Source organism: Pan troglodytes, chromosome 21 (assembly GCF_028858775.2).
Source record: "Pan troglodytes isolate AG18354 chromosome 21, NHGRI_mPanTro3-v2.0_pri, whole genome shotgun sequence".
Lineage (NCBI taxonomy): Eukaryota > Metazoa > Chordata > Mammalia > Primates > Hominidae > Pan > Pan troglodytes.
Genome location: NC_072419.2, coordinates 9,008,535 through 9,035,473, shown reverse-complemented (window position 1 = coordinate 9,035,473; position 26,939 = coordinate 9,008,535). Strand labels below are relative to the sequence as shown.

The 26,939-nt window shown below is 48.6% G+C and overlaps 1 protein-coding gene across 1 annotated transcript in view; it reads right to left on the bottom strand.

The window, feature by feature from the left end:
• TGM6 (transglutaminase 6) overlaps nt 1–24,768 on the bottom strand; it is a 54,992-nt gene extending 30,224 nt beyond the window's left edge. Inside the window, exons 1-7 of the mRNA XM_063803244.1 lie at nt 24,589–24,768; nt 19,940–20,121; nt 18,004–18,129; nt 4,373–4,546; nt 3,562–3,804; nt 2,362–2,480; nt 940–1,068 (exon numbers count right to left, since the gene is read on the bottom strand). Of these exons, the coding sequence (XP_063659314.1) occupies nt 940–1,068; nt 2,362–2,480; nt 3,562–3,804; nt 4,373–4,546; nt 18,004–18,010 (672 nt within the window). The 5' untranslated portion in view covers nt 18,011–18,129; nt 19,940–20,121; nt 24,589–24,768. The remainder of the gene's footprint in view (nt 1–939; nt 1,069–2,361; nt 2,481–3,561; nt 3,805–4,372; nt 4,547–18,003; nt 18,130–19,939; nt 20,122–24,588) is intronic.
• Between the last annotated feature and the right edge of the window lie 2,171 nt (nt 24,769–26,939).

Here is a 26,939-nt window from a genome sequence, read left to right as displayed (position 1 = left end):
GGATTGTCACTCATGTTAATTCTCTGTGCTCCAACTGCTCGCTGAGGTCTTGAGGAATTGAGAGTATCAAATAGGAGAAATATAGCTTTGTGCAATTTTGGAATCTCAGATACCCACCCACTGACCTTAATACCTGCATGTGGTAGAGGGAGCTGGTGGGCCCTGCTGACACCTTTTGGGAGGAAACACCATAGCCTTAGGCCTGTGATAGGTTAAAGTTGTCATGCCTCCCACGGAGAGGTGGGTCTATGTCCCACTCAAGAAGAGGGTTCCTCTTGAGTCTGGGCTGGCCTGTGACTAATTTGACCACTGACTATGGCGGAAGTGATGTTGTGCCAGTTTCCAGGCCTAGACCTTATAAGACTGCGAGCTTCCACTTCCCCTTTCTTGGAAGAATTGCTTGGGGCAGGGAGGTGGGGGTGGGGAGCCATTGCTATGCATGAAACTGCCATATTGTGGGGAAGCCCAAGCTAGCCACATGGAAAGGTTGTGTAGAAAGAGTGATGACTGGTGGGTCCCAGCTGCTCCAGCCACCCCAGCCCAGGACCTGACATGAGGGTGGGGAAGCCATCCTGGACATTCCAGTTCCAGGAGACATGACATGGATGGCAACCTAGGAACTGCCAACCACCAGAACCAAAGCCCCAGACAGAGGTCCTGTTAAACCATCCCAGACATATGCAGTCATTAAGATATCCCCAGAAGAAGCATCTTGGAGTGGAGACAAACCATTCTCATGGTGCCCTGCCCAAATTCCTAGTCTAAAAAACAGTAAGCATAATAAAGGGTTGTTTTACACCACTGAGTTTTGGGGTGGTTGGTTCTGCAACAACAGTGAATTAAAACAAGGGGTGATGGGAAGAATCACAGGTTGTGGCCCCGGGGTTGGCTGGGGGATCCTTGAGGAAGTACATGTGCAGGGATGGAGGGGCTTCTCACCATGGCACTGATGACCCTGGTGACGTAGATGGGGTTGTGGCGGCAGGACACGTCGGTGGCTGGGTTGTTTTGGTGACCAGGGCTTCGATCCAGGATGGAGAGACAGATGTCCAGGATGTCCTCCTGAAACTGCTCCCCAGAGAGGCTGTGCTTAGAGGCTGCGTTCAGTCACCCACATTCCAGGCCCTCCCACAGCCCTCACCCGGTCAGTCACCCCATCTGTGCAGGGCAGTCTGCCGCCCCCTCCAACCACCAGGGGCATCACAGAGCACCCCCTAGTCTTGGAAACCCTTCCTCAAAGAGTCACCTGGGGAATCAGAACCTCAGCCTTAACCATGCCTCTCCCCTGCTCAACAATCTCCTGTGGCTCCTGACTACCCACAGTAAAGTCTGAGCTAAAATCAGAGGCTCTCAAGCCACATCCACCTCACTGATATGCTCATTTGGTCTACATGATGTTTTCAAACACATTTGAATTAGTTAACAACATTTAAAAATTGGGGAATTTTTGCATACACATTTAGGTTTCTGGTCTCTGATAATTTGGAAGGTCTGGCAACAAAAAGTGGGTGCTGAGTAGTGGCTACCCCTTAGGTGGACCCTAAACTCTTCACTATTATCTTCCCTGCCCAGCACCCGAATCCCAAAGGCTTTAAACCCCTGGCCTGTAGGGCAGTGCGTGACTCCTCAGCCTGACAGTCAAGTCCAATCTTTCTTCCACCGGGGACCTGGAGCTCAGGCAGACAGAACTCCTCTAGCAGACTCAGGACTCCCCACTTCCCACGTCCGTGCGGCTCTGCCTGCTCTTCCCTCTGCCTGGGCAGATCCTGCCTCACTGTAGAGACCCAACTACAATATCACGTAAGCCTCCACAATGGCCGAAGTGGAGGTTCCTTTCACCCTCTTCTGGACTCCCTTTGCTTCCATCCCTATCATTCTGACTTTTTCCTTCCCCTATTGCACCTGGTATTGGAACTACTTATCTAAGCCAGTGGCTCTTAAAGTGTGGTCTCAGGCCAGCAGCATCAGCATCACCTGGGAACTGGTTAGAAATGCACATTCTCAGGCCCTGCCCAAGACCTACTCAGTCGGCAGCTCTGGGGGTGGGGTCCAGCACGCCATCCCTCCTGGGATTCTGATGTACGCTCGTGTTTGAAAACCACTGATCAGAGCTATTCATTTTTCCACAACCATACTGACCTGTTCTGTGTCCAAACTGTGTCCAAAGCACCTCCCCTTCCCCAGGACCCAGTGCAGGCCCTGGCCCAGTGAATAGTAGATGAATGAATGAATGAGTGGGTTTCTCTAGGAGTGAGCCCCCCTTGTCCCTCCTGAGAAGAGTGAGCAGACAGAGGGACTCCAGTCCCACTGACCTCCCCATGCCCCAGCCCACATCCTTGTCTGGCCTGTGCCCCTGGAGACCTGCCCGTAGTTCCAGCCCTGGGCTCGTATGTGCTTCTCCACGCCTCGGAAGATGATGCCGCTGTCGTTGAGCACGTACTCCTGTCTCTCCTCCTCTGAGGCCAGAAACACATCGTCCTCTGAAAAGCAGTCATCAGGCCCGGTGTGGACTGGGGCTCTGGCCTTGCTGGCCTGGGGAAGGGGCTGCATCAGGGATCAGCAGCAGGACAGCGCCCGGAGGCTGACTGGGGCAGGAGAGGTCAAGAGGGGGCTTGCGAGCTCCTGTGCTGCCTCCCTGCCAAACTCCATCCCTCCTGGCAAGTCTATCCAAGCAGGGACCAATCCCAAAACAGCCCAAGACTGAAGAGTTATATGGGACCTGACAGCTTTGGGTGGGCCTCCTTGATGTCAGTAGTAGCCTCATATTTCTCATATTTCCTTCTTTTTTTCTTATTTTCTTTTCTTTTTTTTTTTTTTTGAGATAGAGTTTTGCTCTTGTCGCCCAGGCTGGAGTACAATGGCGCAATCTCGGCTCACTGCAACCTCCACCTCCTGGGTTCAAGTGATTCTCCTACCTCAGCCTCCCGAGTAGCTGGGATTACAGGCGTGTGCCACCACAGCTGGCTAATTTTGTATTTTTAGTAGAGAGGGGATTTCTCCATGTTGGTCAGGCTGGTCTTGAACTCCCCACCTCAGGTGATCCCCCTGCCTCAGCCTCCCAAAGTGCTGGGGTTACAGGCGTGAGCCACTGCACCTGGGATATTTCTTAAATATTAATAATAATACTGATCCTGGCCACCCCTTACTAAGGCCTTATGATGTATCTCATACATTACAAGTATTAGCCCTATGGGTGTTCACCATAGTCGTAAGAGGTAGGCACTGTTATTTTTCCCATATTACAGATGAGGAAATGGAGACTGGTAGAGGAGAGCAGCTCAGCAGAGCTGGGACTAAACCAAGGCAGTCTGATTCCCAAGTCCTGGCTCTTACCCACCCCTGGGCCTCTCTTGCCCACTGGGTCCTCTGGCATAGGCTTTGAAGCACCTGCTACCAGGTTTCTCTGACCATTGCCTACCTCTGCCTAGGCTAAGTTCTTGCCCAGCTCTTGGCATTCAGCTTCTTGTCCTTTAACCCACCTCCCAGGCCCCCTCCAAGGGCAGGCTCTCCTCTAAGGATGTCTTTTGGAAAAACCTCTACATTGGACTTGGCCACTCCTACCTGCACACCATGGGTTGAAAAGGAGAACAAACTCGCCCAGCCTCCGGTTGCTGTGTTTGCGGTGAGAGGAAAGTCTGATGCTCAGCAGGTAGCGGCCAATGACAGCACTGGGAGGGCTGGCGAGACTGACGGTCAGAGTGTTCTCCATCTGAGCCTCCCTTGCTGCTGTCCAGCCCTCACCCCGCTCCAGCTCCGATGTCTGGAACACAGCTTTGGTGTGGAGGGCCTCAGAAGCCCGGGGTCCTGGAGGAGAGGAGAGGGAATCAGGAGACCCTGCCCCTGGGAAACCCAGCTTTAGAGAAGTGAAAAAAGCTACCGGCCTGGAAGCCCCACCTTCACCCCTTGAACTGCTGGGAGGCTTTGGGAGAAGGACCTGACAAAGAGCAAGAAGGCCAGTGGCCAAGTGAGGGTCCACCTCAGCTGCCCTGACATCCCAGCCACTTCCAGGCCAAGGAGAAAGTGACAGCATCCTTTGAAACCAAAGTCTGCCTATGTCAGGCCAGGAAAGGAAAGAAAAGCTTGGGCTTCAAAGTGCTTGATGGGTTTTCATACCCTTCCAGAGCCCTGGGTGTCTGGTACACACAGAGTTCCAGAGAGGTCATCCCATCCAACCCACTGTCTGCTGGCAGCACCTCCCAACCACCCCCAGAAAGCTGCCACCAGAAGCCTCCAGGGTTCAAGGCTCCGTCTACCTACAGTGACTTGCTTCCCCCAGAGCCTGAGCTGCTGACTGCAAGGTCTTATGTTACTGGGTCATAAGACAGGTCCCTCCAGCTGCAGACGAGAAGAGGGCACTGGCGAGCCCAGTTACCTGTCTCCACCGTGAAGATGAGGGTCTCCTCACAGTCCAGGGCTCTGCTCAGCTCCAGCGTGAGGCTGAACGACTGGCCCCTGCGAACCACCAGCTCAGGGCAGGGGTACTCCTGGGTGTGGTGGGCAGCACCATTCCTCGACCGCTGCCAGTCTACCTTGGTGACTCTGATCCCTGGGTGGGGAGAGGACAGGGAGATGAGGCCACGGCCTCCTGTTTCTCACCCACTCTGAGCTTGTCCTCCCATTCACTCCCGGCCAGTCATTTGTTCATCCAGCTGCTATTTATCATATACCGGCGATTCTCTGTTTGTTTGTTTGTTTTGAGACAGGGTCTCACTCTGTCACCCAGGCTGGAGTGCAGTGGCGTGATCTCAGTTCACCGCAACCTCTGCCTCCCAGGTTCAAGCAATTCTTGTGCCTCAGCCTCCCGAGTAGCTGGAACTAGCAGGTGCACATCACCACACCTGGGTAATTTCTTTGTATATTTTTGGAGAGATGGGGTTTTGCCATGTTGGTCAAGCTGGTCTCGAACTCCTGACCTCAGGTGATCTGCCTGCCTTGGCCTCCCACAGTGCTGGGATTACAGGTGTGAGGCACCTTGCCCAGCCTCTTGGTCATTAAGTTCTGTAAAATCACTGCAAAGGTTGAATTAATGAGAACTGGCCCATTGCCCTTAGGGAAAAAAAATACAGGTTTAGGTTCCTGTGAGCCTCTGGTCCCAACTTATTCATCAGTTGATTAGTATATAACCTTATTATATGTGCGTTTCTGTTTAAAGATACATTATTCAGGATGGGCGTGGTAGCTCACGCCTGGAATCCTAGCACTTTGGGAGGCCGAGGTGGGCGGATTGCCTGAGCTCAGGAGCTCGAGACCACCCTGGGGCCAACATGGTGAAACCTCGTCTCTACTATAATACAAAAAATGAGCCGGGCGTGGTGGTGGGTGCCTGTAATCCCAGCCACTCAAGCAGGAGAATCGCTTGAACCCGGGAGGTGGAAGTTGCCGTGAGCTCAGATTGCACCACTGCACTCTAGCCTGGGCCGCAGAGCGAGACTCTCCGTCTCAAAACAAACAAACATAATTTAATATATATTGTTGATTCATTAATATTGAACTTGTGGCCAGCAGCGCTATAGTTCATGCCTGAATGTTCACCTAACACATATTTTTCGTGTAAGGCGTGTCGCAGCTTTCCTGCTCCTAGGAACATGAGACAGCACTTCAGTCCTATGCTCAGCGGCCATTTTAAACAGAGAAATCACCAACAAAAAAAGCACAAAAATGCAAAAAAACCCTAGTTTTAAATGAACAGAGAAAGGTTATTTGTTTATAGTATGACAGCTGAAACGAAGAGGCAGAATATTGCCTGTTCAGCTTCAGCTGGGAATATGCATGTCAGGTCAGGTGACAATTTTTCTGCACTCTGTGCATGTCTGTGAATGGCCAAGAAAGTGCAGAGTATAGATTTTGGCTTTAAAAATAAATATTAGCAACGTGCATATACAGAATCCACAAGTGTTGAGGATGGACTGTATAATCTCTATGCCAGGCTGGTGTCTGGTGCTGAGGATATAGATGTGGGCTTGCCCTCAATGCATGGCGCGGTGAGACTGTGTGGCTCAATGGTTATGAGGAAGTCCTCCAGGGGCAGCTGACATGGGTTCAGATTCTAACCTGGCCATCTACTGGCTGAACCACCTTCCTTTTTTTGAAACAGAGTGTCTCTCTGTCACCCAGGCTGGAGTGCAGTGGCGCAATCTCGGCTCACTGCAATCTCTGCCTCCCAGGCTCAAGTGATCCTCTCATCTCAGCCTCCCAAGTAGCTGGGTCTGCAGGCACATGCCACCATACTCAGCTAATTTTTTGTATTTTTGGTAGAGACCAGGTTTCGCCATGTTGCCCCAAACTCCTGAGCTCAAGCAATCTGTCCGCCTTGGCCTCCCAAAGTGCTGGGATTACAGGCGTGAGCACTGTTCCTGGCCCGCCTTCTTGACCTCTCTGCATCTCAGTTCCCCGCTCTGCAGAATGGGAATAATGCCTGTGGCGTGATTGTGAGGATAATGGCCCCTGTCATTTAGAGTCCTCGTAACATGAGAGCTCAATCATTGTTACTTATTATGTTCCAGGGGTGACACCTAAGTAGGTGAGTCCACAACTAATTCTTGCTTTGATACATGCTATCAGGGAGAAGGATGGGAGCTGAAAGAACACTAACAGAGGGCTTGGCCTAGTCTGAAGGGGCACAAGCAAGGCTTCCTCCAGAAGGCGGAATTGAGTCTGTCTTAAATTGGATGAGTGTCTCCAGGAAAGAGTTGAGTGACGGATCTAGTCTCAGTCCAAGCATCCTCTTCCCCTATTCAGGGTTCATTCATTCAAGTGCTGGGCATTGTGCTGGATGCTACAGACCCAACAGTCCATCAAATACGCACTGGCCCTGACATCATGCAGTTGATAGCCCAGTGGAGAAGACTGGCATTAAGCAGATAGACCTCAAACATTTAGGGTCAAGCTTTGAGATGAACCCTAAGGGAGAGGCACTGGGAGTCCCAGGAGCAGAGAACACCTAAACTCAAGTAGTTAGATTAGCAAAACTATTCGCCAGAGTACTATAAGCAACAGCTTAAAACTCCAGGATGTGTGCAGCCTTGAATTCTAGCCAGCAGCTATGGCGCTAGGCAGAGAGACAGGAGGGAGCATGGTGACTTCTAAAATTTGAGAGGAAGCGGATGTGTGGGGAAGGCAATGAGGTTGGAGGGGCCCATAGTCGGCAGACCAACAATGCTTGGAGTGGGATGAAGAGTCTGCCTTTTATCCTAAGGGCCGTAGTCAGCCAAATATTGTTTTAAGCAAAGCTGTGATGTAATCAGATTTGCACCTTGGAAAGATCATTCTGGTGCCATGTGGAAGATTAATTAGATATCTGGTGAGATGCTTTAGTAAGCAAAGGGATGTTCCAAGAAACTGCTGTTTCATCTTGTCAAACATCTGCTCCCAAATCTCCACTGGAGGCCCCATTGTCTGTTATGATCTGTCCAAGCTCCTTCATCTTGGACAAGGAACTAGGCAGGATCCCATTGCTTTCCACTCCTCCAGCTCACCCCCCACCCCCTCACAGCTCAGTTACTCTTTGCACTGGCTGCATCAGACTCTACCTCCATAACCTCCTGCCCCGACGTCGCACATATCTCTTTCCTGCCTTGTGCTTTTCCTAAGGCCCCTCCTGGTTGGGGTGCCTGTGATTGTCTTCTGAGATGTTCCTGCCTCAGCCCTGCCACCAGAGTTCATCTCTCCTTTGTCCAATCAAGCTATTAGATTTGGGATAATACAAACAACAATAATAAAATCTTTGTATGTATTCAAGTGCTTATGCCTCCTAACATACACCTAAGGGAGGTACTGTGGCCCCTTTCATTTTCTAGATGCTGTCATGCTCACTGGGTTCCCTATTTCACCTCCTCTGTGCCCCCACCCCTGCATGTCCTCAGGGCTCATTCTCAACATGGAAGCCAGAAGGATCCTGTTAAAATCTAAGATCACTTCGTTGTTCTCAAGCTCTCCATTGGTTCCTGTCTCTCTCAGCAGAGTTGAAGTCCCGACAATGACCCACAAGCCCTTCAAGATTGAGCACTTTGATATCTTTTTGGGCCTTCAGTTTCTCTTCCCCTCTCTCCCTTTAAGCCACACTGATCTCCTTATTTCTCTTTGAACCTGCAGACAGGCTCCCTCTTCAGGGCCTTTGCACCTGCTGTTCCCTGTATGTGGATCACTCTCCTTTCAGATTCCTGCAGAACCTGCTCCCTTGCCTCCTTCTTCAAGTCTTTGCTCAAATGTCACCTTTTCAGTGGGACCTTCACTGACCACTCCTTTATAAATTGCAAATCACCCCTACTCTCCTTCTCCACTATTTTCCTCCATGGCACTTACTGACATCTTACAATATATTTTATTTCTTTATTTTAATTGCCTACCTTCCCTTTCAAGAATATCAACTGCATAAGGGCAGGGAGCTGTGTCTGTTTTGTTCATTAGTGAATCTTCAGCGCCCGATACATGGAAGGTGCTCAACAAATATTTCTTAAATATATTAATGAATGAATGAGGAAACTGAGGGAAAGAGAAGTGAAATGACTTGCCAAAGGGCACACAAACAAGCAAGGGCTGGAGTGGAGTCTGTGGGCATCCTGGCTTCCAGCTGTTGACCACTGGGTCAGTGGTTATACTAGTTTTATTGTGATTGACATAAGAAACAGTTTTAAATGTTCCATACTCCGTATGCCTGCAAACATATATACATGCACAGATATAAACTGAAACAAAAGTTTCATTACTATTTCCCCGTATTATGAATGATGAATACTGAAATTTATTTTCTTTTTCTGTCAAGGCTCTCTACCCAAAGACCACCACGAACACATCAGTACAACGAACAGGAAGGGCTCATCGCTCACGGCCATGAGAAAGAATGCTCACCACAAAGAATCACGGAACATCTCGGGAAGACAATATTAGAGAGGTCTTACAGGATTGCGGCTTGTGTTAGGTGGTTTGGGGAGAGTTCAAAGAAGCAGGGCTTTGCTTGGGATTGGAGGCTTCTCTGGGAATGAGGCAAGTCTATGTCTGAGTATCTTAATAGTCCTTACGTAGAAGATGGGAAGAATGAATCGAGGCTAGTGTCATAAGTAGTAAAGAAGCAGCCGTTATTCATATTAGCCCATCTATAGGGCTAATATGTCAGTAGATCGAGACCAGTAAGTGGCTTAGACAATGTTCATGTTTTTGTCTGTGTTCACTCATGATTATGGAGTGGCCTTGTTTTTGTCTTGATTCACTACAGTCGCAGGATGGCATCTGATCACTTCATCATGTCTTCTGGTAAAGTTTCAATAAGCATTTACATACTTAACTATGTTTAGTGAAAAATTGATTTCCTCTTATTTACTATTTATATTATAGTTAGGATACAATTTTTAAAAAAGTGGAGTATAGAGGTAGGTAAGATGTGTCAATTCAATTTCAGGTTGGTGAAGGGACACTATTAAATACTTGTTATATTGAGAGGGAGGGTATTACAGACAAAAAAGTTGATGTTTTACTCATCTATTGCTTCTTAACCAATCTGTTTAACCCAGAGTTTAGCTTGGAAAAATGATAATCATATGTTATCTTTCATGGTTTTTGTGGGTCAGGAATTTGGGCAGAGCTCCACTGGCCAGCTCTTAATTGGTGTTTCTTATGGGGTTGCAATCATATGTTAGCTGGGGCCATGTTCATCTGAAGGCTTGACTGAGGCTGGAGGATCCACTTTAAAGGTGACTAACTTACATGGTTGGCAAACTGGTGCTGAATACAGGTTGAGGCACCTTGGTTCCTTTCCATGTGGATCTTTCCATGGGAATGCTTGGGTGTCCTCCTGGCATGGTGCTTAGTTTCCCCTGAGCAAGTGACCTGAGAGACCGTGGTGGAAGATGCAATGCTTTTTATGACCTAACATCAGAAGTTACACAATGTCACCTCCACCTTATCCTATGGGTCAAGGCAGTTACAAAGGCCTATGTAGGTTCAAAGAGAAGGAACATGCCCCATCTCTTGCTGAAAATGTACCAACGTCATGTCCCATTGTAAAAAGAATATTGAGCTGAGATGTATACTGATATGACCACCCTGTGAAATATAATCTGCCACAGTTGAGAACCACTGAAGTTATATCACCAGGTACTCCCCACCAAAGGACACTTGTCATGCAACTCTTGGCTGTATCTTATTTAATGCCAAGCATACAGGAAATGTTCAGTAATTGTTGGCTAGACCATTGGATAGGTTTTATTTAATAAATCTTCCTATGAACCAAGTGCTTTCCCAAATATTTTATAAATATTAGCTCATTTAATCTTAAGAAACCATATGAGGGAGGTACTACTGTTAACTCAGTGTCACAGATGATAAAACTGAGGTACAGAGTTACACAGCCTGTTTTTTTTGTTTTTGTTTTTTTTTAATTTGAGATAGGGTCTTGCTATGTTGACCAGGCTGGTCTCCAACTCCTGGCCTCAAGCAATCCTCCCATCTCAGCTTCACAAAGTGCTGGGATTACAGGCATGAGCCACTGCACATGACCCAGAGTTACACAGCCTTCTAAGTGATGGAGCTGGGAATCTGCCTCCTGAGTTGGTGGCTTGTCTATCCCCAGGCTATGGTGCCTTTATCTTTGACCCCATAGGAGTCACAGCCTAGAAGTTACAGACTGTAAAATTCAACGTGAGCTTCACCACAGGCATCAGATCAGTGGCTTGTGTGGGCAAGTGTCTGGACAGGGCTGGTCAAAATGTTTGGCTTTTTAAAGATTCCAGCATCTTTGTACAATCTTTTAGTTAACAGCATGTGGCAGATTGATTTTCCAAAGGTGGTTGCAATAATATCTCCCATCCCACATACTCTTCTTTCAATATGATGTTGATACTCCTCTCATTGCAGAAGTAAAGCATATATTCCCACCCTCTGGACCCGGAAGACTTGTGGCTAAGACAGAGTGACACATTGTGACTTCTAAGGCTAGATTATAAAAGTTAATACAGCTTCTTTCTGGTTCCCTTGGGTTGCTTGCTCTTAGAACCCAGCCACCATGCAATGAAGAAACCCAAATGGCCCATGGAGAAGCTCACCTGGAGAGGAACCAAGGCTTCCAACCCACAGCCCACTGAGCTCCCAGCTGACAGACAGAACTATTTGGAAGCCATGGGACTGAGCCATCTGGCAAGTGGGTCCTTCAGCCCCCAGGCAATCTGCCCCAGCTGATGCAGACGCAAGCTGTCCCTGCTGAGCTCTGCCCAAATTGCAGGTTCCTAAGCAGGAGAATGATTGTTGTCTGAAGCCCCTAAGTGCTGGGGCAGTTTGCTACACAGGAATTGATAACTGAAACATGGAGAGAGCCAAGAGTCTTGTCTAGACCACAACAACCTCCCAACTGCTCTCCACCTGTGAGCTGTCTGGGCTGGTGCTGTGGTCTCAATAATCAGGCTTGAGATTCATGGAAAATACTAGTTTTAGCTTAGCCTAGGCCAGAAGCCCCTGCTGGCATCATGATATGGGGATAATGACTGAACATGTGGGTAGGAACTCACATAGCTGACACATGTGTCCCAAGATTGGGAGCTCCTACAGCCCCTGCTGTGGTGAGTGAGCACTGTGCAGGACCAGTGTTCAACAGTGACCCCATGTGGCACGAGCTGGAACAACAGTTCCAGGGGGCTTTCCCATTACCCTTGCCAATTCTCACAACAGAAAGTAAAACCAAAGCTTTCACATCAAGTTAGCCCCAGTCATTCTAGGGCAGGCACAAACCTCTGAAACTCCAAAACTTTGAGCTCAGATGACCTTGGTTTAGTCAGAAAACACAAGCAGGACCCTCTCCCCCAACCAGGTACCTTGTACATAGAATTGTCAAGTCTAATATCAGCAGAGCTGGAAGAGCCATTAGGAGCTCAGGTCTCCATTTACTGACATATAAACTGAGACCCAGAAATGGGAAGAAAGGGACTTCTTGCCTGAGGACACACTGGATTTGTAGCCCACAATTCATGTTGCTACTTGCCAAGCAATGTATGCAGGGACAGGCCAGAACAGGATGCTATTTTTTCAGTGGATGAGTCAGAAGCAGGCAACGAGGTTGCTGGATGGTAATTATCTCAGCCCTGGTATGCCCCAGGGCTGGATACAAGGGGAGTTTGGGATTGGATGAGGGCTGCTGGACCCTGGGTCGTGGGTTCAAGCCCCATGGATCCTGCACTGGTTTTCCCCCTTCCCTGCCACAGCCCAAAGCAGCTCCCATCACCCTCTGAGGCATCTGCATCCTTATCACAGACGGGCAAGAGGAGGTGGTGGGATGAGTCAGAACTGCCATTATCATCATTGTCCTGGAATCTCAGAGACCATCTCTCTCACAACTTCCTGCCCAGGCACAAATTCCCTTGGCCGAATTCTTGGTGGATACTTGATCATGGTCCCAGCTTGCCATACCTCTGAGAGGTAGCTCACTCACTGCCCAATGTTAGAAAGCCCTTCCTTCTGCTGAGCCAAGCTCTTTCTTCTTGCAACTTCTCCCCATTTGTCCCTATTTTGCTCCCCATTAACCCCATAGAACACACTTCTTCTTTTGCTCCTTGATGGGGTTTTGCAGAAACCACCTAGAAATCCCAATCTGCCAGCCCCCGGCACCTCCCCTGCCCAACTCTACACTCACCCCATAACCCAGGAGGTCACTGTTCTGATCCCTGTGGAATCTGTCCCTGGAGCTGCTGCTTTGGTGATCTAAGTCGTCCACATCCATCAGCCTCACACCTCCATGACCTGCCATATGTGGTGTAATGGCCAGGGCTGGGGTCCAAGATTCTGCAGGGGGAACTACCGGTGATTTCAGATAAGTTCTGCCCTAGCCAGTGTCCTTCTTAGTCCTCATGGGGACAGTGAGACTGACGGGCATGGGGAGAGGCTCCTAGGTATACGGCAGCCCAAGGCGAGGAGATAGATGTGCACTTGGGATGGTTTCCAGGCCCCTTGTCAAAATAAACCCAGTATCACCCCTTCCATGTGCTCAGCTCAAATTCTTTTAAGACGGAGGCTTCTGTCCCTTATCTGTGATCAGGGATGCTGTGTTATAGTTGTTTGCTTACATATGTCTCTCCCTCACTGGACTGAGAGCTCCATGAAGGCGAAGGCTGAGTCTCCTCCTCCCTGGGTTGCTAGAACCTGGTTAAGGGCCCAGGGCATATTAGGTGCTCAGTGAATGTTGGTTGGATGAATGAATGAATCTCCTTCCCCATCCCTTGGCTGGGGTATGGAAGGGGGAGCTGATGCTCTGCAGCGTCCTTGGGCCCGCCCTGGACGATCAGCACCCACACCCTGTCAGCTGCTCACGCTCCGACTGTCCACACCCCACCCACCCCATAATCCCTCTCTCAAGCTGTCACATTCCAAAGCCTGCCTTTCCTTCTTAACTTCTTTCCTTCCACAGAGTGAGAAAGAGGAGGGTGTGTGAGGCCTCTAACATGGGCAGGCAGACTGGCCACTGACCACCCACCGCCACCCACTGCCTCTCTGGGTCTGTTTTCTTCTCTGCAAAATGACCCAGAAGGACTCTTATGGTTTGGATAGTCTGTGGTTTGCTGAAGCAAGTGCCTCTGATTACCCCCAAGGACTCCTCTCAGCCCTCCTCCCTACAAGACAACCCCCACCTCAACACCTCCCCCCTCCCCAGCCAAGAGAGTGCTGATGTGAAGATTGTCACATAGCCTCTAGGACATGGTTTTCCTGCACTGGTTTTCCCTCTTCCCTGCCACAGCCCAAAGCAGCTCCCATCACCCTCTGAGGCATCTGCATCCTTAACACAGACGGGCAAGAGGAGGTGGGATGAGTCAGAACTGCCATTATCATCATTATCCTCGAATCTCAGAGACCATCTCCCTCACAACTTCCTGCCCAGGCACAAATTCCCTTGGCTGAATTCTTGGTGAATACTTGATTATGGTCCCAGCTTGCCGTACCTCTGAGAGGTAGCTCACCCACTGCCCAATGGAGGGGATGGGAGAGGCAGCATCTGCTCTAAGACTGCTCCAGTTGACAGTGAACCCAAGGCCCTGAGGACAGAACGGGCAGCCTGTTTTCAGCCCTGGGGGCCTTCACCCTTGGGGTATGCAGGATGAGCTCCCAGCCCAAGGCTAAAGGCTCGCCAACCCCAGGGCTGAGGCTGTACCCCCCAGGCACAGGGAAAGGATGTGGTAAGAGTGCTCCCTCAACCTGCCTGTTATCCCAAGCCTCATAGCCCCTCCAGCTTGTCTGCTCTCCTCCCCTTCTCCCTCTCATCGTCTTCTCAGCGCTTCCTTTCACTCTGCACAGCAACTAGAAGCCTGATTTCGAGGCACACACTTGAGCTCACATGCAGGCTTTGCCCCTCGTTGGCTGTGTGGCAAGTGAGTGAGCTCTGAAACTCAGTCTCCTGGTGATAATGAGGGTGATGATCATACCCGCCTCCTCATGTTGGGAGGATTAAGTGAAATAATTCACATAGAGTATTTAGACTGGTACCAGGCACATACTAGGTCCTCAGGAAATGTGAGTGGTATCATCATTACTATTTACACAAGACCTCCTAGCTGCCATTCCTGTGCTCTGCCAATTCATGACATCCTGAATCATCTACTTGTTGGCTGTGTGGCCCTGGATCTGAGGATCCGATTTCCTTCTCTGGAAAGTGGCAATAATAATATCTTTCGTCTAGGGTTTCGAGGAGGATTAAATGGGGTAGTAATTATACATAGGGTAGTGATAAAATGCACCACTTAAAGCAGGAAATTCTGAGAGTGAAAGGAAAAGCCATTAATAAACACGCTAGGGCAATGGGCTTCCACCAGGATCAACGTTTCCCTATTCATCAGGTACGTAGCCTGGTGCTGGGTCCACAGTGATGAGCTCTACGAACAGGGATTTTTTTTTTTTTTTTTTGAGACAGAGTCTCACTTTGTCGCCCAGGCTGGAGTGCAGTGGCACAATTTCTGCTCACTGCAAGCTCCGCCTCCCAGGTTCATGCCATTCTCCTGCCTCAGGCTCCCGAGAAGCTGGGACTACAGGTGTCCACCACCATGCCCAGCTAATTTTCTGTATTTGTAGTAGAGATGGGGTTTCACCGTGTTAGCCAGGATGGTCTCGATCTCCTGACCTCATGATCCGCTCACCTTGGCCTCCCAAAGTGCTATGATTACAGGAGTGAGCCACCGCGCCCAGCCTACAAACAGGGATTTTTACATCATCACCTCCTTTCCCCACATCTCCCCCATCACTTTGGTCCTCCCCTCCCCAATTCCTACATGCATGGGGTTTCTTGTTATTCTCCCCTCTTTGCTTCTCGCTTAAGCGACTGTATGGCCCCAACAGCCTCAGAGTGTTTTTCAGCTCAACCTGTTCAATCCATCCCATCACTATGGAGAAACTGAGGTTCAGAGAGGAGAAGGGACTTTTCTGAGTGTCAGCATGTCATTTTCCCTGCTCAAGCACCATGGAATCTACAGCCATCTTGTTGGCATTGAAGGTCCTTGACAGTCAGGCCCTGCCCATCGCTTCTGGCCCTCTGACCTCCTCCCCAACTAATTTGCTCACCAGCTGGCCCCAGAGCTCCACCTAAGAAAGGGAAGGGTCCATGTGCAGAACATTGCCTCCTGCCGACTTAGCTCTCCACCCATCCCCACCCCCAAGCCTAGCTCATCCATCTTCCTCCTCCTGCCCTTGGGTGATACCAGAGAGCTGAATGATACAATCCTCCCCAATTCTTTGTCTCAGGCCAGTGGGCTTGAGCCCTGGAAGCTCTGTTGAAGCCAGCGGCATCTTCCAGACTCTGGAGTAAGCATAATTGGTTTTTAATGGGCCCCATTATAATCCTATGCTTAGTACGCATCATGGGCACCTGAACTCCATGACTAAATGATTTATCGAGAGTTGCCTGGGGCCTTTCTGGGGCCACTGCCCCATCTCTCTTTCCTTCCTGGTCTTGTTGGAAGCTGCTGGCCTCTCTTTCACCAGGAGGCAGTGACTCATCAACTCCAACCCAATGTCCCAGCCAGAGCCAGCCTCACATACAGTATTCCACTCAATTCTTGGAATCTCTGAGCTGAAAGATGATTGTAATTTAATCATGGCAAAAGGGTCTCACCTCCTTTGCCAACACTGATCAACTGGTACTTAAAGAGCTGGGTTGAGCATTCTGGGGCCACATCCAGGCTCCAGAGGGAAGAGCTCTGGGGTCAACTAGGGATGTCCACCATGGATGGAGTGAGGGAGGGGGGATAGAAGGAGCTCCTGGAAGATGAATACACTTTCCATCTAGGATCTGATGTCTCAGTCATTCAGGCGCACAGTGTGTGGTAGGCAGGATCTACTGCTCTGAGGAACAGATCCTCCCAAGAAGCCAAGAGGACCCAGAAGACCCAGGAATTGAATCCAATCCAACACACAGTCCATTTACATAGGCATGACAACTCCAATGCTGACATTTCACAGACGGAGAAACAGAGCTTCAGAGAGAGGAACCCAGCAAGTTAGTTACAGACCTGATAATGGGCATCATCATCAACTTTTTTCCTTCCTCAGAAACTAACCTTCGCACTGTCAAGTTTAAGTCTGATAGGTTATCAAAGGCCCAGGGAAGAGGGATCATCTAGGTGAACTTTGAGAAGCAGATCTTGGAGGAACAAAGGCAATCCCCTCTGCACCAGGGCCATCAGGGAGGCAACCCCAGCTCTGGAAACAGGCAGTCTGGGCTGTGAGCTGGTGTTGGCAAGGCCTGGTCTTCAGGAGAACAGACCTATCCTAGGAGCCTGAAGGGCCCAACACGTCTAGCAATGCTGTTAACTGCCAGGAGGAAATATGAAGAGGAAGCTAGACTATGATGAGGAAATTCAAATATCTGCCTTTGAAAGTTAAAAAAATATTTGATTCATAAAACTGTCACATAATGCTGAGCAATTAAAACTGGCAGACACAGACTCAGAAACACCCCTTGAATACCTGTGAGTGTAGGCCCCCTGGTTCTGCTGACTTGCTCATTACCAGGCCCCAGCATCTAACAGACAAGTTCTTGCAGAGGGAGTTTGCTGCTCACTATATTGAGGTCGTGGGGGACACATTATCTTTCTTTTTTTTTGAGACAGGGTCTCACTCTGTTGCCCAGGCTGCAGTGCAGTGGCACCATCTTGGCTCACTGTAGCCTCTACCTCCTAAGCTCAAGCGATCCTCTCATCTCAGCCTCCCAAGTAGCTGGGACTTTGGGTGTTCACCACTATGCCTAGCTAATTGTTGTATTTTTTTGTAGAGATGGGGTTTTGCCACATTGCCCAGGCTGGTCTCAAACTCCTGAGCTCAAGAATTCCACCCCCTTCAGCCTCCCAAAATGCTGGGATTAGAGGCGTGAGCCACTGTGCCCGACCCACATTTTCTGAGTCTACTGTTTACAAGTCCCCACTTGAGATGTGTGGTGGGAGAACAGCACACGTGGTCTCACCAACTCCTCACAGCAAGGCTGTGAGATAATTTGCATTATAATCCCCATTACACAGATCAGAAAACAGAGGTACCAAGGGCAAATTTTCTTGCTCAAGGTCATACAGCTGTTTTCACTTGAGCCAGAGCTGCTCTTGCCCTCAAGTGCTTGGGGTGGGAATCAGGCGAGGATGCAGCCGGTGGGGGCCTCTCACTCCTTCCCACCCAGGCCACAATTCCCAACTATGCCCAGAAACGTCTCTGGATCCATGGAATGTGCATGGGATGCAAGGAGATTTTCTTTCTTCTGCCCCTGCCTTCCTGTGCCCGCCTCCTTCAGTCCTGCGAGGCACAGGGGTGAGACCTGGCCCCAGCCCAGGAGAGAGCGCCTGAGCCAGCCTGGGCCATGGGCTGCTGGGTGGCTTAAAGCTGGCTTTTTCATCCTGGGCCTCATGAATCCACACGAAGAGTTCATGTGTTCATGGTGGACTATCCAGCTGTAAAATCCTAACAATCGATGATCAAACGTCATCCCACAGACCCGTGTTTCTTGAAGCCCCTCTCATGAGCCCTGGTGTCCCAAGGCCCCAGGCTCTGCCCACTTACCTGCCATGCGAAGGCCAGCCGGACTCCTCTGTTCCTCCACACAGCAGTGTGTGCACCGTCAGGACAGTGTGGCACATCACAGCAGCCAGCCAGACCAATTTTAACAAGGAAAACCTTGGGACACTCCTAGGCAGGAAAGTCAGAATTCAAAAGAGGAGGCGTGGCCCTCCACCCTAGCAGCGCCACCCACGAGACACAAAATCATCCTGTAATTGCACCTAGAGGGGTTCACCGTGGGAGTGGCTCCTGCCAAGAGACCTTGGAAACACGGAGTTGCGAGTGGGACTGTGGAGAAACTGAGGCTCAGAAAGGTCACAAGCCTGGCAAGAAAAAGAACGGGGAAAGAGAGAAGACTGAGGGAACTCGGATTTATGGTTGGCCATTCTTAGCCCTCACAACAACCCTCAAGTGAGAAAAAACAGGCTCAGCGCCAGGACCCCGAAGTACATGGTTGCACGCTGCAGAGCCGGGTCAGTCTGTGGCTCCCTCTCCCCTCCTGGGTGAGACCAGAAGACTCCTGGGCCCACAGCTCCACTCTGTTCTGCAGGCATCTAAAGAGGCAAAGGTCCACGATCCTCCTTCAGGGCCACTAGACTCCCCTGGTGGACACTAGACTCTTGAGAGGAGGTAGATAAGAAAAAGGGGAGAGCTGGTTCTGACTCAGAAGCTAGGCCCATCTGCCCTGACTTTGTGAGTGGCCTCCAGCCAGGAGCTTAGAGGCCTGGTGGCCATGGGTGTCCCGTGACCTTGGACAAGACCTCTCCCCTCCTGGAACCCTGGTGTTTCTACCTACAAACTAAAGGGATTGGACTCAATTATTCTTCAGGGCCATTCCAGCTCAAAGTCTAAGATTCTGGGCTTGAAGGTGCTGGAATTCAAGGCATCTGAGGTCTTTTGTTAATGAAATAGAGGGGATTTTATTTTCATGGAAGCCGGTGGGGTAGGTTTCTTTTTGCCGGAGAAATGCTTTGATGGATGACTTGGGGCTATCGGAGGCTGGATGTGGCCTGGGCCAGTGAGGAAGGGGAAGTGGGAGGGGGTAGAACCGAGGGAAAGAGACAAGGAAGGGCAAGGAGACAACCGTGTGCTGAGCGCAGTAGGATGAGGCCGCTCCCTGGGATCACCCCAACATTCAGGAAACTGTATAAAAACCCCAAAGTGTTTGATGTGGTTGGATTTCTTACAGAAAGTGGCAGAGAGGCTGAGTCCTGCTTCCTGGTTTCACGCAGATCAAGCGTCTTTAATGAGCTGTCTGCAGACCCACGTAGCCTTGTAATTACTGACACCTGGCAGCAGCCCAGGGCGGCTCCTTCCTCAACACCCTGCAGGCTGCTGCCCTGTAGACCCTGGGCCCTGCTGAAGCTGCTTTTCTGCCTATGCAGGGTCAGTCTCCTCCCCACTAATGATGGTCTTATTCAGGGCCCTTTTATCTTTCATCCTGGGCTTGCTTGGACGGGAGCTCCCAGAAGACAGGGCATCAAAATCACTGCCTGCCCCACTCCTCGAGACCCCAGATAATAATTCATAATCCTCATTTTTTTTTTCTTTTTTTGAGACAGGGTCTCGCTCTGTCACCTAGGGTGAAGTGCAGCGGCACGATCTCAGCTCGGTGCAACCTCTGCTTCCCAGGTTCAAGCGATTCTCCTGCCTCAGCCTCCTGAGTAGCTGGGACTAGAGGCGTGTGCCACCATGCCCGGCTAATTTTTTGTGTATTTTAAGTAGAGACAGTTTCGCCATGTTGGCCAGGCTGGTCTCAAACTCCTGACCTCAGGTGATCTGCCCACCTCAGCCTCCCAAAGTGCTGAGATTACAAGTGAGAGCCACTGCACCCGGCCCATACTCAGTTTAGAAGTGAGCATCATAGCCTGGCAGTAGAGTCCTGGGTTCTGTTATCTCTGGGCCAAACTGGCTGTGTGACCTTCAGCAGGTCACTTACCTTCTCTGGGCCTTATTGCCTTCATCTGTAAAATACAGGTGTGAACTAAGTGTTACCGGTTCCAGCATTCTCTGATTCTGATGATCAGGCTAGAGATGATAGACAGGAGCCAAAGCCTTGGGTGGCTCAGGGTACCCCAATGCCAGGCATAAAGTGGGTGCTTCACAAATTAAAATCTGTGCCTGGGGAATAATCAGATGCTTTAAAAGCAATTTAATTGTTCTTCTGGCTATAGAGATAATACATACTCAGGTACAAAATTCAAGCAATACAGGGAATGAAGAAAGTATACGTGCATATGGGGGTACACACATGGCAATAAATTTACATGAATCGCATCATACACAGAAGCTGTTTTGTAACCCGTCCTTTTTGCTTGACCAAACATGGTGCTCTCTTTTCTTTTCTTTTTTTGAGACGGAGTCTTGTTCTGTTGCCCAGGCTGGAGTGCAGTGGCTCGATCTCAGCTCACTGCAAACTCCACCTCCCGGGTTCTCACCATTCTTCTGCTTCAGCCTCCCAAGTAGCTGGGACTACAGGCACCCGCCACCATGCTCAGCTAATTTTTTTTTTAAATTTACTTTTAGTAGAGATGGAGTTTCACCATGGCCAGGATGGTCTCAATCTCTTGACCTCGTGATCCGCCTGCCTTGGCTTCCCAAAGTGCTGAGATGACAGCTTTTCAAATCATAGAATGTAGCTATGCATTGTCATTATTAACGTCATCTCTTGTGTGAATTTACATAATTTTACTAACCCTTCTTAAATTTATAAGAATTTAGGTCATTTCCACTTTTTTGCCCTCATAAAGAAATTTAATTTTTTGCATGTATTTTTTTTTTTTTTTTTTTTTTTTTGAGACGGAGTCTCGCTCTGTCGCCCAGGCTGGAGTGCAGTGGCGCGATCTCGGCTCACTGCAAGCTCCGCCTCCCGGGTTCACGCCATTCTCCTGCCTCAGCCTCCCGAGTAGCTGGGACTACAGGCGCCCGCTACCACGCCCGGCTAATTTTTGTATTTTTAGTAGAGACGGGGTTTCACCGTGTTAGCCAGGATGGTCTCGATCTCCTGACCTCGTGATCCGCCCGCCTCGGCCTCCCAAAGTGCTGGGATTACAGGCGTGAGCCACCGCGCCCGGCCTGCATGTATTTTTGTGTGCTTCTATGATGGGACAATTTCTGCCAAGTGAAATTGTTGAGAGGAGCCATTCTTCAAGACAGCAATTCCATGTGCAGGAATTTGTCCGACAGATGGATCCAAAAGTGTGGAAAGATTTAAGTACGAGGATATTTATTGCAACATTAATTATAACAGAAAGAGTGAAAACTCTCCTGTCTTCATTAATGGGATAAATTATGATCTATCCATGTAATAAAATACTATGTAGCTATTTAAAAAGTGGAGGCAGACTGATGCACGTGGATATGAAACCGTCTCCTAGGTACATTGCCTAATTAAAAACAAAAAGTAAGGTGGAAAAAAAAGGAGGTGGTAGAAACGAGAAGTCAGGGAGAAACCTAATTTTTGAACTCTTAGAAATGTTTGACTGTGGGTATATACTACCTTTCAAAAACATTATTATTATTATTTTTTAAAATAACAAGCCAGGCATGGTGGTGTGCACCTGTAGTCTCAGCTACTTGGGAGGCTGAGGTGGGAAGATACAGTGAGCCCAGTTTGGGTCCAGCCTGGGCAACGTAGCAAGACTCTGTCTCTAAAAACAAATAAACAAGCAAAATTATGATATATTTTGCCAAATTTCCCTCTAGATACATACATATTCTCAAACCACCATTTTTATTCTGTGGCACTCCTCATTCCAAAGGCCCTGTGGCTTCTCACTCCCAACAAGGTCCTAAGTTCAAACTCTTTATGGTGGCCTTCAATGCCTTTTGCAATACTTTTTTTTTTTTTTTTGAGATGGTGTTTCACTCTTGTTCCCCAGGCTGGAGTGCGGTGGTGCGAACTCGACTCACTGCAACCTCTGTCTCCCTGGTTCAAACGATTCTCCTGCCTCAGCCTCCCGGGTAGCTGGGATTACAGGCATGTGCCACCATGCCCAGCTAGTTTTTGTATTTTTAGTAGAGATGGGGTTTCACCATGTTGGCCAGGCTGGTCTTGAACTCCTGACCTAAAGTGATCTGCCCACCTTGGCCTCCCAAAGTGCTAGGATTACAGGCAGGAGCCACCATGCTTGGCCAGCAGTACCATCTTAATTTATCCCAAGTCTCTTTGTTGCTCTTCATGAATACTTGGCCTCACACAGGCTCAGCAGCAACCCCACAGAATACCCCCAAGTCCACCATGGCATGAAGATGCTGAACAAGCTACTTCCGGAAATCATGTTCTTCTATCCTATGTGCTCAAGTAGGAGACCACAGCCAACAGTCAGAGTCATGGATCTAAAGTTTAGTAGGTTTCTGGCATGTAGTAGTTGCTCAATGTATGAATGTTTAGATGGGTTACCTGTATTTAGATGGTTGCCTCAGATCTTGGCTCTGGAGTCAAACTGCCTCGGTCAAATTTCAGCTTCATCACTTAGTTCTCTATTGGCAAATAAGTTAACCTTTCTAGGCCTCAGTTTTCTTATGTGTAATGTGGGGATAAAAGTAGTGCCTACCTCAAAGGGTTGTTGTAAAAATTAAATGTGAATATATGTAAAGCACTTAGAACACTGCCTGGCACACACCCAACAAATATTAGTTGTAATTATTTTTACTTTCTTCTTTTTATTTTCTGTATTGCTTTACTTTTCTATACAAATCTGTATTATCTTTAAAGTCAGGGGAAAAAATAAAAATTTCTCATTCATTTTGCCCCTTTTTCCCGTCCTAAAAACTGAATTCCAGCTCCACGTCCTTCCAGGAAGCCTGATTGCCATAGTCTCCAGGGGTCTTGACTGCTTGGAGCTCCTGGGCACATCCCTCATCTGTCCCTCTGTCTGTCCGTCCACGCGCCGCACACTGCAGTGGCTTGTTTCCTTCCCACCACAGCCTCCTTGATGAGGATGTCTTGAGGGATTCGGGTCTCTCTGTCCTCCCATCTGCTCCCCAGCACCAAGCCCTAAATCCAATGAAGAGGAGGTCGTGCTAAAGCACCCTGTCCTTTGGGGAGGAGTTCAGAGAAATAAGGGTCTCTTGATGGGGAGTGAAGATGGAAGAGAGGCTTTCCCAGGGAGCCAAGCACAGATGCCTGGGCAGGGCCCCTCCCCTTTGATCTGTGATGAGTTGTTCACATGCTTAAGACACCAGTAAAGTGTGGATACCAAGCAGTTTTTTTTTTTTTTTTGAGGCGGGGTCTTGCTGTCTCCCAGGCTGGAGTGCAGGGGTGTGACCTTGGCTCACTGCAACCTCTGCCTCCTGGGTTCAAGCAGTTTGATTCTCCTGCCTCAGCCTCCTGAGTAGCTGGGATTACAGGCGTGCACCACCACGTCCAGCTAATTTTTTGTATTTTTAGTAGAGACGAGGTTTCGCTCTGTTGGCCAGGTTGGTCTCAAACTCCTGGCCTCAAGTGATCTGCCCAAAGTGCTGGGATAACAGGCTTGAGCCACCGTGCCTGGCCTGAATTTTAAAAAATATTTTAACATTTAAAAAAAAATCAAAGGACTCACCTTGGGAAAATAAAAACTGTGTTGTGTTTACTTAATTTCAAGTTTACTTTTGTTTTAATTATATGGATTAGAAGGGCACCATGATTTTTTTCAGGACTCAAAGCATCTCCCTAGCCCTGAATGCACAGTGGAATTTTCCAGAGGCTTCATGATATATAATGTTTAAAAAATTGAATGCAAAAGCAGCTATGAGAATCCAGCTGTTCTCTATTAAGCCTGCCATTTAGTTAAAGAAATTTGCAAAAAAAAATTTATATCTAAAACAATGCCACTCATACTAATGCTATTTTTGTTCTTGGAAAGTACAGTTATTTTTCATAAATACATGTTGTAGGTGTTAAGATGCAATAGGTTTTTTAGTTTCTAAGTGAATTAATGCATACATTTTTGTAAGTTTCTCATTGTTAGCTTCCAAATCAGTAAAAAAAAACTATAGATATAACCCACATAAGCAAGTGCTCTTTGGCATCTCAATAATTTTTAAAAGTGTAAAGGGGTCTTGAGCCCCAAAAGATTGAGAACTGCTGGCCTAGAGTGCACTTCCCCTCTAGGATTCCAGGTCTGTCCCTTAAGAGAAAACTTCAGACTGACCCAAATCACAGGGGAGGGAGCCTGAGGCTGTGGACTCAAGTAAAGATGAGGCTGAGGGCCAGAAAAATCCGGAGCAGCTGTGCCTTGTGGGTGGCACCCCAGGCCTCTCTGCTGCTTGGAACCCCCATATCCAGAGCCCCACGGGTCCAGCAACCACAGACCTGGTACTGCCCATGGGTGAGTTCCAAGGGCCAAGCAACCAGCTGGACACAGGATCCCCTGTGCACTCTGGCTGGGAGTCACCTGTGTTGTTTTGGGAATTCATCCTCACAAGACAATGAGTTAGAACAACCTATCACAGCTAGACCTGGACTGGTCGGGCAGCAGGGTGTCCCTTCCCCTCTCTGGGCCTCTGTTTACCTGGCTATAAAATGGAAGATGATACTGCTCCCTCTCACCCTTGGGCAAAGTCATCGGGCAACTAATAAAAGACTGAGAAGCTCTAACTCACCTCTACATCACCTCATCCTTAGGACCATGCCTGTAGCCGGTGACATAGGTGATAGGCAGCTGGTGTTCATGCTCTTGCAGGGAGGTGCTCACCCAGTTGAAAGGCAAGATGCTCTAGTACTGTCATCAGCAGACCTTGTCCTTGCCCACCTTATGTGGGCCAGAGCTGTGCGGCAAGCCTGGAGGTAAGAAGTGGCCTCATCCCTGTCACCTGTGTCCTATTGTGGCATCACACATTGTTAGCACCTACGAGCGGCTCTGAAGCTGCAAAGACTTCAGAGCTCGCTGTGTCACTGCTTTGGATGCTCAGGAATCACCTCACTTATGATCCCCTCTTCATTCATTTCTTCCCTTCTGCATTCATTAATTCCTGTCAAAACTCATTCAGCAAATACTTCTTCATGCTCATTAAAGGGAGAATCACTGTGGAACCTATTGAGATGTCAGTGGTTCTAACACTTTTGCTATCAACTTCTCGATGTCATCTGATTCTAGATCCTCCCCTTGGTTCAGTTCGGCTCACTCACTCTGTGATGAGGATAGCGTTTTTGAAATATTTTCAGTCATATTTCTGGTAAATTATGTTGACCTGAGGTTCCCCACCCACTGAAGCCAAGAGTCTCTGTGCTTCCGGGAAAGGGCAGAGGAGACTAATTATAATGGGTCATCATCTAGCACTGACTGCCCTATCAGGTTTTTTGGCTTCTGTTTTGTTTTGTTTTGTCCTTCATAAGACAATGTTGTTTTTAAAGCTAGGCTTTGCCAAGAAAGGGTTTAGTAAACTCTTTAAGTTTCCATTAACTATCAGGATCCAGGCTTAATGAATCATAGCTCATTGTAGCCTGGATCTCCTGGGCTCAAGTGATTCTCCCACCCCAGCCTTCTGAGTAGCTGGGAGTACAGGCATGTGCCACTATGTCTGGCTAATTTTTACTTTATTTTATGTTTCGTGGAGGCAGGGTCTCACACTGTGTTGGCCATGCTTGTCTCAAACTCTTGGCCTCAAGGGGTCCTCCTGCCTTGGTCTCCCCATTTTTTGGGATTACAGGCATGAAACACTGTGCCTGGCCTGGATATGCCATTTCAGGGAAGTCCTTTCTACCAGGGCACTGAGGGGAGCCCACCTGTGTTGAGTATGGGGAAGAGAAGTGAGACCAAGGAAGGAGAAGCAGCAGATTTTCTATCTGATTTCACCTTTCTGGGGCAAATTTCCATAGTTTCAGGGAAAAGCCAAAATTAGAGGGCTTTTGCCAACCAACCTATGGTAGGAAAAACATCAGAACAGTGGTTGCCTTTGGGGGTGGTTAGAGACAGAGATTGGAAAGGGGCATGAGGGGAGTTTCTGGAGTGATCATTTTTTCTATATTTTGATTGGAATATTGGTTACATAGGCATTTATTAAAATGCAGCAAATGTACACTTTAGATTTGTACATCTCATTATATGTGAATTTAACACCAAGAAAAAAACTGTAAACAAATTTCAAACTCTAGTTAACCATAGGCATGCTGAAGTATTCAGAAGGAAGCGTACCAATGTCTGCAATTGACTTTGAAATGCACCAAAAATTTCTTGGTTGGATGGATGTGTGGATGGACGAAAGGATGGATGGAAGAGTGATAAAATAAGCATTGTAAAATGTTAATGGTAGAATCCTAAGTGAGGGGCATATGGTGTTCACTATTAAATTCTTTTAACTTTGCTCTATGTTTGAAAATTTTCATAATAAAATGAAAAAAGGGTTTTTGCTTCATGTAGCATCATGTTTTCTAGCTGTCCAGTTCTTTTTATTGTTATTAATTTTTTTTTTTTTAAGAAACAAGGTCTATGCTATGTTTCCCAGGCTGGACTCGAACTCCTGGGCTCAAAAGATCCTTCCGTGTCAGCCTCCTGAGTAGCTGGGACTACAGGCGTATGCCACTGCACACGGCTTGCAGACCCTTTTGAATGCCTTTGCTGTATTTTGCAAATTTCCAGCCTCAATAGTCACACCATCCAAAGCCAGAACACAGAAAACTCAAAGCCCAGCCTCCCTGGTAGGTAGGATGCAGGCCTGCCACATGCACTCATCAGATCAAACCCAGGCAAGCAAGACTCCAGCTCAGAAGTGTGCAATTGGATGGCATGGATTACCTGCAGGAGGCAGGTCTGTTGGCATGAGTGGTGGCAGAGACCAGCTTCCATGGGGATCATGGTTTACTAGTAGCTGCAGGATGAGTTCCTGCCCCAGAGGAGCATTGGCAGAGCAGGGGCAGGAGCACTGGTAGCAGCTTCTATTTCCTCGTCAAGCCGGTTCTGAGGTTCTGGATCTTATTCCTGGAAGCTGAGTGCTCCTGATGATTCTGCGGGTCC